This window comes from Lutjanus erythropterus, chromosome 9, assembly GCF_056507025.1.
Source record: "Lutjanus erythropterus isolate fLutEry1 chromosome 9, fLutEry1.hap2, whole genome shotgun sequence".
Classification (NCBI taxonomy): domain Eukaryota; kingdom Metazoa; phylum Chordata; class Actinopteri; order Lutjaniformes; family Lutjanidae; genus Lutjanus; species Lutjanus erythropterus.
Window position 1 is genome coordinate 35,440,001 of NC_139325.1, and position 10,000 is coordinate 35,450,000.

At 40.3% G+C, this 10,000-nt stretch overlaps 1 protein-coding gene across 1 annotated transcript in view; it reads right to left on the minus strand.

Moving 5' to 3' along the window:
• The window catches only part of nek11 (NIMA-related kinase 11), a 57,748-nt gene that overhangs the window by 22,800 nt on the left and 24,948 nt on the right, over window positions 1-10,000 (minus strand). The window contains exons 9-12 of the mRNA XM_084725764.1: window positions 8,406-8,476; window positions 7,188-7,307; window positions 5,607-5,700; window positions 5,232-5,355 (exon numbers count right to left, since the gene is read on the minus strand). Of these exons, the coding sequence (XP_084581890.1) occupies window positions 5,232-5,355; window positions 5,607-5,700; window positions 7,188-7,307; window positions 8,406-8,476 (409 nt within the window). The remainder of the gene's footprint in view (window positions 1-5,231; window positions 5,356-5,606; window positions 5,701-7,187; window positions 7,308-8,405; window positions 8,477-10,000) is intronic.

Here is a 10,000-nt window from a genome sequence, read left to right on the forward strand (position 1 = left end):
AGAAAAATGAACAGTGTGATAAGAACTACCTAAAATGAAAGAAACCATTTTTAGGAAACATTTATTTGACTTCTACTTTGATGTTTTTTTTGTTTGGCTCAAGTCTGATCTGCTATCATGGAGGCGGCAGGGTTTATGATGTGTACTGCAACCAGCCACCAGAGGGCGATCCAGATGTTCTTGGCTTCACTGTTGGGTAGCTGTGATCCATTTCTAATATATGTTGTTGGTCTGGACACACAAATCTGACCTGATCACTTGAAAATAACGGTGTGGACAGTCTGTGTTAAAGATCTGATTTGAGAAACCTGATTGACCTGCAGTCTGAACAGAGTCTGAGTTCTGCTCCAGTTCATTTTTCATTCTGACTTTTACAAACAAACTGAGAGCTGTAATGAAGTCATGGGCCGACAGAAGTTAAAATATGTCATGAAAGGAAAAGGAAACTGTGCAAAATCAAAGAAAATGAATAAAACTGCCTCCCTGAGCGTTCAGTCCTGATGGATTTTATTTGTCAGGATAATTATTCCTGCTAACGAGCTCTGAGAGTTTTAAAGATGGAGGATGTTTAATTCATGCGGCGCTCTGAGGTCCGACAGAGTCTCTTCCTCCCTGGTCAGCCAATCACACGGCTGGAATCAGACAGCAGGCGGGGCTCTGGGAGCAGACGTGACAGGAATTCAGCCAAATAAGAAAAAGTGAATGAAGACTGAAGAAAGAGACCTGAGGCACCGAACCGGGGGAACATTTTTATATTCCAAGCACTTTGTCGGAAAAAAACGTCAGAGAATTTTAAGATAAGAACATGAAAATGTTTTTGCATTAGGCCCGATGTTCATAAATCTGATACAAAGTTCTCCACAGGATGCAGAACCGACACAACCAGCAGCAAAATCACTGAAGTCAAGTGAAGACTTTGTTCAGAAATCAGATATTTTCCACATAAAGTTTTTTAAACGTGTTTTTCTTCTCCAGTCACACTGAAGATCAAACAGATAAATGAGGCTCAGGTGTTGTGTCTGTTTCTGTTGAAGCTGAAAATATTCTGTGGAACTGCTGAGGACGGCCTGTTTGTGTCTCATCTGTCCGCCTGTCTGTTGTGGATCGTGTCTCTGACCCTTTAATGATCTTCTGGAGGATGAAAAGATGTTTTGTGGAGCAGAAAGCTGGAGAGAGTTTGAAGGCAGAGATCTGAAATAAGATGCTGAGTGTTTGAAAAAGGTGTCGTCTCCTGTGATGAAAGGCGGGTTCCAAAGTAAAACTCCACATTAAACTAACTGAAGATTGTCTGTCTTCAAAGGACATCATGATACATATCAAACAAGCTTTCTAAGGAAATTACCAGCAGGTGGATTTGAAGTTTCAAAGTCAAAATTGTGTCTCATATGGAAGACAAATTAAAAGTGAGGACAATTTTTGAAAGTGGGAATATTTTGGAGCAGTCGGGACATTTTCAGGAACATTTTTATGGAAACTGAGGACATTTAGAGAGATGAGGTCGTTCAGGGAGGACATTTTTAGGAAAGTAAATAGTTTTGGAAAATGAGAACATTTATTAAATTTAGGACATTAATGGACAGTGAGCACATTTTTCTGGTAAGTGAGGACATTTTTGTTAAAACGATGAAAGGTTTGTTAAGTGAAGACATATTAAGGGAGTGAAGGCATCTTTCAAAGTTATGTAAAGACATTGTTGGACAATAAGGATACTTGTGACTTTGTTTGTGACATTTAAGACAATGAGGACACTCTTGGACAGATGGATGAAGATTTGTTGTAAATGGACAATGTTTTAGGAAAATTTGGACATTTTCTGAACAGCATGTAAAACTGTACAGCTAACAGCAGCTACTGTTAGCAGCTGTTAGCAGTAACTCTGCTGTTATGCTGCCACCCATGAATTCCACAGATGGCCAGTTCTTAGATGGAGCTCCTGTAAAGTGAAGACACTTTCGTTTTTTAGAGGGTGAGGACACTTCATCGTGTCGTCTCCCCTTCAGAGGGACGATTTACGGTTCAGGTTCGTCAGCGAGGGTCCTCACAAGGATAGAATCACAAACGTGTGTTTCATGTGTGAGAAAACATGAAATTAAAGCTGCTGAAAACCACATCTTGCATGATGAATTTAAATTTTAATTTCTCCCCAAACAGATTTTTTATTTTTCATTCCAGCTTTTGTCTTGGAGCTGCAGCAGGAGGAGGAGGAGGAGAGAAACTCTCCTCTCAGGTTTCATCATGTGTCCTCGAGCACTTTGATGCAATCAGACGTCTATATATTCATTAATGAGCTAAAGAGCTCATCAACATTTCCGTCTGGACTTTAAATTCATCCAGAGTTCACTCGGTCAGTGTCTAGCAGGTCGAACCTGCAGCTGCATGTCAAACATGAACTCGCCTGTTCGAGTCACGCTGAGAGCCGATTGCATCAAAACTCTGAGGGGAAACATGACGACCGAATGAAAACAAGATGAAAAACAGATTTGTCGACTGCTGGAGGAAAGAGAAAAGGCCGACCTTGTTTCAGACACTGCACATTAACTCTGGCTTTGTTTTCCTGATGTGAAGATATATTTTCTGTGTTAAAGTCCCCCGAGGTTAAAATCAAGCGCGTCGCTGTTCTCAGTCCAATAACAGATTCAGATTTTGTACATAAAGAGTTTTTGGTTTGTTTTCTGAATTCCCTGCGGGAGCGTCTGGCTCTCTTCTGAGCTCCAGCTGAGAGTTTCACACAGATTTATCGTCTCACTTGGACTCAACAAAACTTCAAAAGATTAATTTCTTAATCAGCCGTCAGATCTCAGATCACTGGCTCCTAAAATGTTATCCAGGGATTCTGAAGTTCTCCGGGGAACTCCAGGAGTCTCCAAGGTTCCTCCCAGTGAAACGTGAAATATTATTAATTTAACTTCGCAGTATTCACATCCTTTACAACAGAAAATCACACTGTAAAAATACTCAGTTACAAATAAAAGTCCTGCTTTGAAAATTGTAAGTAAGTAAGTAAAAGTATTTAAGTAATTTAGGAAAATGTACTTAGATTACTTTAAGCTGTACTATAATATGTGTGTGTATACTGTAAAAAAAAAAGTTGAGATAAGTTCAAATTTAAAGGCAAAACACTGCAGTAGATTTTTGAGCCAAACTCAAACTAGAGATAATTTACTTTTCTTCTTTAGATAAACTTTGAATATTTGAGTTTTAGACACTAAAAAGGAAAAATCAAAAATTGTAAAATGTGGTGACAGTGAGCTACAAACCTGATTTGTCCTTTAACTACCTGAAAAAAATAATTGTTTAATTGAAAATATTAAAATTTTTAACATTTACTTTCAATTCAATGAATTTTGAGTTTTTAGAATTTCAAGCTTTAAGTTTATCAGAAGAAGAAAAAAATGATCATCTCCATTAAAAATCAATATTTGTTAAAACTTTTGAGTTGGGCTCAAAACTCAAAAATCTATTGCAGTCCACTGCCTTTAAGATTTCTTAACTTTTTTGTTTTAACAGTGTAAACAGAGAATTATAAGAACAGAAAATAAGATAAAAAACATAAAATATATATGAAATAAATAATAGAACAATTATAAATATATACAATAAGAAAGGAGCATGTGTCTTATCTATGATATATAGCAGCAATATATAAATATAAAAATGCAATATATAGAAAATATAAGATGAAAAGAAAAATGAGAATGGATGTGTATCAAGCAACAATCATATAGAATGGTGCATGATTGATGTTTTTTTGTTTTATTTGCACATTTTTCTGTTTTATGTTGTTTTAACATAAAAAAGTAAAAACTTTTTGTATGATGCGGGGTAAATAAAGTAAAGTAAAGTGAATTTTACTGGACAAATATCAAATAAAATACATCAGCAGGCTTTTTTTAAAATACTACTGGACTACTACTTTTAATGATAGAAATGGGGTGGACAAAATAATAGAAACACAAGAGATTCCCTGAATTATGTATCCAAATATAAACTTATTTCCACCACCAGGCGGGACGACGGATTAAAGAATGATAAAAACCAAAAGAAATCAAAGTTCTTTCTCATCCGAACCATCTGTCAGAACTGACACTAATTTTAATGGGATTTATGGCTTATGGCCTTTTTAATACCCAGCAGCTCTGGAGGGATTTTATAGATAAACACACGATTAAGTTGCTCGAACGCGGAAAAATCTCCGGAGAGCTTTTCTGCTTCACCCCAGCTGTAAATTTCATTAGTTTTGACTTGCTGGCTGCTTGGTTTATTCGAGGAACCTCAGTGACAGAGAACATGGAAGGAAATATTACTACAAAGACCAATCAGAAGTTATCAGAGTTTATTAAATCTGTTTGAACTGTAATTAAGTGTCCAGCGAGCGGCTGCGAGGAGCTGATCTGAGCTTCAGGATCAGGAGGGATTTCTTTCAACATTTTCACCCAAACTTCATCACAAGCAGCTGTCATCATCACAGTCTGTGTCAAACTAACGGAGAGAAATGATGCACCTGAGTTTAGTTACAAGTTACAGAAATCAATCAAACTTGTCATGTGATGGTCAGGAGCCGGTGATGTAGCACAGTGACGCCTCAACTTTTAAAGGAGAAATTAAACCAGAGATCCACACATTCTCTACTCAAATAGAAGTAGAAACACAAAATACAAGAACTGATTCAACTTGTTTACTGCAGTAAAAGTGACAAAAAGTTCAGGCTCTGAAATGTCCTCGGAGTATGAAAATAAAAAGTTGTCCTCTGAAGGACATTTGTTCTGACTGTTTCTATTTAAACCTCATCTCGAGTAGGGTTGGGTATCATTTGGGTTTTATCCAATACAGGTACCTAAACTGACCCTTCACTAAGCTCCGCCCTCCTTAGTTACTGTTGCTACGCCTGCCAAACTTTCCATTCTCACAGTGCTTTTACAGTGCAGTTTACGGTGATAACGGGGTCTGTGATTCCTTAGAGAAGTGAACAAAAGCCGATTTCATAAAATGTCTGTGGCTGATGTGAGCGAATGCATAACTTAACTGTGACCGTTACCTTAACTTTAACTTAACAAAATGAACGAGATGACGAAGGTTCGATGTCTCAGCCTCTTCTGTCCTTTAGATATGAGGTTTAGGCAAAATGTCCCACTGGTTTTCTCTTTTTTGGACCAGAAGTGTGTAATTAAGAGCATCAGTGAACGTGACGATGTGATGACAGTTTCCATGTGAGGGTGATTTTTTTTTCTCACCTCCTGACTCTGACTCAAACTTCTTATTGTCATCCTGGCTCTGGATTGGCTGCGACCCTCCTGCTGAGCGGTGGTCCTGGATGCTGATTGGCAGACTGTGACAGGCCTTGTCCTCTCTGCTCTCCTGTTGTTTGGAGGAAAAGAGCTAATTGAGTGTTTTAAGTGAAACCCGGTGGAGCTCATCTCCCTTCAAACATCGGCTGACTCACAGAGACTCAAACATGGAAACATTCAAAGAGGGTTTCTGCTGTTTAGGAGGCCGTCAGTTAATTAAGTTGTAAGAGGATTAATTAAGCATAAATCCATGAAGAGAAGCAGCCTGTGGTCTGCAGGGTGAATCCAATATAAATGTGCTTAAATTCAGTGGATTCTTACGTTCAGAACATCCAGACTGACTTTTTCAAAATGGCGGCTCCTCAGTTCCCTCCTGCGGGTGTGGATCTCCTCGTATTTCTCCTCAGCCAGTTTCCTGTGGAGACATAAAACAGAGCTGCAGTCAGACTCCACACCACCCACCACGTCACGTTAGCTTTGGATCCGGGTGGGTAAAATACGGATGGCTCCCAACACCTGCTGATCTATATTCACCTCCATCCGTCCGTTTGCACGCTGCGCTGCTGCACAAACATGAACCAAAAGGTGCACCTGGAATCACACGCTCTGTGTGGATGTTTGCTCAGTGTCTGATTTTGCAAAGTTTTTTTCTTTCTCATGTCTGTCCTTGCGTGCATTTCTTTGTTGTTGTTGACCTTGCTTGTGTTGTTATTGTTGTGTTGTTTGCTTCTTGTCTTTTTGAACTGTTATTTGCTCTGCTGTGTTCTCCTTTTGCTGTAATTAGCATGTCTTGTTTTCACAACTTGTTTCTTAATTGTTAAATTTATTTTAGGTTGCCAACTTAACATCTGGCCAGGGACTACAGATGAAAACTAGCTCTTCGGCTGATTATAGCACATTTACAGCAACCTTTATTATTTTGCTAAAAGAAATCAGTGAATAAAAATAAATGAATGTCCTTCCAAACTGACATACATCAGACAGCTGCAGACACCATAGATCGGTGATATATTCATATTCTTGGAACATCAGCTGATGGTGCAAAATATTAAAGCGTGGCTGTAGTGCGTGATTTTGCACCCTCGTAGAACTCATCTCTGTTACAACAGTGGTTTCCAGCTACGAGAGAAAAATACGTGTTGCTAACATTACAAACCACATAATCAGAGCCATGAATGAACTATTGAGATTATAGCAACAAATAAAAATGATATCCAACAACCTTAATTTAATCACATAATTAGAATATAGGCTAAAAGAACGTTTGAGGAAAAACTAGCAATGATGTCCAGATGATAAAAAGTGAGTCTAAGGTTCAGAATAAGTGTGGACAGCAGTGGCAGAATTTCTTTAAAAGAAAAGAGGGACTAGTTTTATTATTATGAGAATGAGCTGCACATAAAAATCCCATCAGTATATTTACTGGTCTTTATTACTCATCACATTATTATAAACTCAGGAGAACAGTTGTCAGGATCCTGCAGGACTGATGACAGCAAAAACAAGGCTGTGTGTCAGGTGTGAGAGCATTTGCATACAAATAGGAGCTACAGGCACAGTCTCCCAGACGAACAACATGAGTCATTAGTGTTTTATTTTAATGTGCTGATTTTTCTGTCTGTATGAATCTGAAACATTTTTCATTTGGCTCAGAATAATTCTCCCTCCTCTATAATAATAATTTGACAGGAACAAAAAACGCCTGGAAAATTGTTCAGGGTTCAGAAGGTTAAAACAGGACTGTGAAGTACAGAGGACCAAAATGTCCTCACTGTGCAGACACGTCCTCACGGTGCAGACACGTCCTCACGGTGCAGGTGTGTGTGTATATGCGTGCGTGCCTGCGTGTGTGTGTGTGTGTGTAGGTGTGTGAGTGTGTCTGTGTGTGTCTGTGTGTGTTACCTGAGTCTCTTGGCCTTCTCGTCAGCAGCCTGCAGTTTGCGGAGCCTCATTCTCTCTCTGGGCGTCATCTTCTCCACCTCTGACTTCTCCCTCAGTGTCTGCAGGTGAACCTTTGCCTGCCTGCAGACCGCCACACACACACACACACACACCTGTCAATCACCTGGAACTGTCCAATCACATCACTGCATTCTCAGGACCAGAAAGTAACTAAGTGACCATCTTATTATTACATTTTATAAGAAAACCAAAGATTAGTGAAAAGTCCAGAAACTGAAGAGAGATGTGTGCATCGCAACTTTTCTGACGACCCCTCAGATTGATCTGGTGACCCTTTGGAGCACCGCAACCCTAAAGTTGGGAACCACTTGATAACAGCTCACTGCTCTAATTATAGCAGCTACTCACTGAAGAGAGAGAGAGAGAGAGAGAGAGAGGAAGAGAGAGAGAGAGAGAGAGAGAGAGAGAGAGAGTGTGTGTGTGTGTGTGTGTGTGTGTGTGTGTGTGTGTATATGTGTGTGTGTGTGTGTGTGTGTGTGTGTGTGTGTGTGTGTGTGTGTGTGTGTGTGTGTGTGTATATGTGTGTGTGTATGTGTGTGTGTGTGTGTGTGTCAGGGCTGAGGCAAAGAAGCACAGCAAAGGGGAGGAAGAAAGGACAGAGAAGAAGAAGAAGAAGAAGAAGAAGAAGAAGAAGAAGAAGGAGAGGAAGAAGAAAAAGTAGGAACAACAGAAAGATTCAGATGGAAGAATATGGGGGGGGTAAGAAGAACACCAAGAAGAGGGAAAAAGAGGGAAGAAAATGAGGAGGAGGAGGAGGAGGAGGAGGAGGACGAGGAGGAGGAGGAGGAGGAATAAGAAGAAGACTAGAAATAAAATGGGGTGAGAAAGAGGAGGAAAATGAAAATGAGGTGAACAAAGAGCATTGGCAGGGGATGTGGGAGGAGGAAGAAAAGGGGGAGGATGAAGATGAGAAAGTGAAGAATAAGAGGAGAAAGAAGATGAAGAAAAGAGGAGAAAAAGCAACGTGAAAGGGAGGGCAAGTGGGAGGACAAGAGGAAGAGGAGGAAAACACGAGGAGGACAAGGAGGAAGAAAACAGTAGAAGAAGAGGAGGGGTTAAGGAAGATGAAAAAGAAAAGGAAAAAGAGAAAGAGGAGGTGTGAAAGAAGCTGAAGCTGGAAGAGAACAACTGAGGAAACAGGAAGTAAAGGAGTCTCACATGTTCTTGGCGATGAGTTCAGCGTCTTTCTTCCCGTCTGACGACACAAAGAAGAACCTGTCCTTCATTTTCTGTAAAAACAGATTTATTGTTGATTCAAGGATTTAGTTTTAATTCATGGACCGCTGCTTTTAGCTGTTGACGGTCCTCAAAAAGGACAAAGACAGGAAGTGAAATCAAGACACATCAGGGAGGTGTGGCTAACGTTTCGTCCAATGAAATGCTTTCTCACTTATGTTTTATCTGGAACCTGTCTGGCAGTTCTACTGAGAATCCTTTTATATCCCAAGTGTTTTACCTATAACCCATCTGGGGGGTCCAACAAGAACCCTTCTCCACAGGATGGCACTTCACCGACTGCCTTAATAATTAATTTCCAACCCCCGTGGGTTCTAGATAAAACCCTTGGGTCATAAAAGGGGTCTCGACAGGGTTCTCAGTAGAACTTCCAGGTGAACTCCAGATAAAACCGTTGGGATATGAAGGCTTCTCGATAGAACCCCCCAGGTGGGTTCTAGAAAAAGTGTTTGAAATCTAAAAAGGTTCTTGCTTGGTAGAATCCCCTGGTTTCTAGAGAAAACACCTTCCACATAAGGTCAAGATAAAATACTTGGGATATAAAATGGTTCATGATAGAACCCCCCCAAGAGGGTTCCAGATACAACCATTGGGATATAAGGGGTTTCCTGATAGGATACCCCAGGTGAGGTCTAGATAAAACCATTGGAATATAAAAAGGTTCTCAGTAGAACTGCCAGATGGGTTCTTGATATAACACTTGGAATACAAAAGGGTTCTCGGAAGAACCCACTGGGTGAATTCTAGATAAAACCCTGGGGATGTAAAGGGATGTAAAATGGTTCTTACCACAACCCCCCAAGTGGGTTCCAGATAACACTTGGGATATAAACAGGTTCTCAGGAGAACTGCCAGATAGGTTCTAGATAAACCCATGGGATATAAAGAGGTTGAAGAGAATCCCCAGGTGTGTCTGTGGTCTGTGTGGGTTCTTGTGAGCACCCTTATAAGGTGGAAACCCTCAAGAACCTCCCTCAAGAAGGATCCTAGGTGGAACCATTACACCATGGAAAGGTTCTTTATAGAACCTCTCATAGGAAATTATGGGTGGAACCTTTCAAAGATGGCTCTAGGTATAACCCTTTATGTTGACTTCTTGGTAGAACTCTCTGAAAGAAAAAATGGTGCTCTAGAGTGACACTTAGAGGCAGTGAAAGTAGAACCTTTAAGAGAGATGGGTCATAAAAAGTATATTTCCACGGGTAGGTTTAGAGTAAAGAATCACGGTTCTCTAAGAGAACCCAGATGATGTATGATCAAACATAAACCTAAATGAGTCCCCTCAGTCAGACATTAAACATGATAGAACAAACACACACACGGACCAATCGTCTTCCTCCTGCTCTCGGCGAGGATCACTGTGCTCTCTACCTCCGAGCCCAGAATCCCCTCTGCTCCCATATCCCAGAGTGCCGCGGTGCAGTAATGAATCCCATCAGCATAACGATATTTCAGTGGAAACCATGGCAACCGAGTCCATAAATGTGTTATCTCTGTTCAGGTGCCCCGCGTATCCA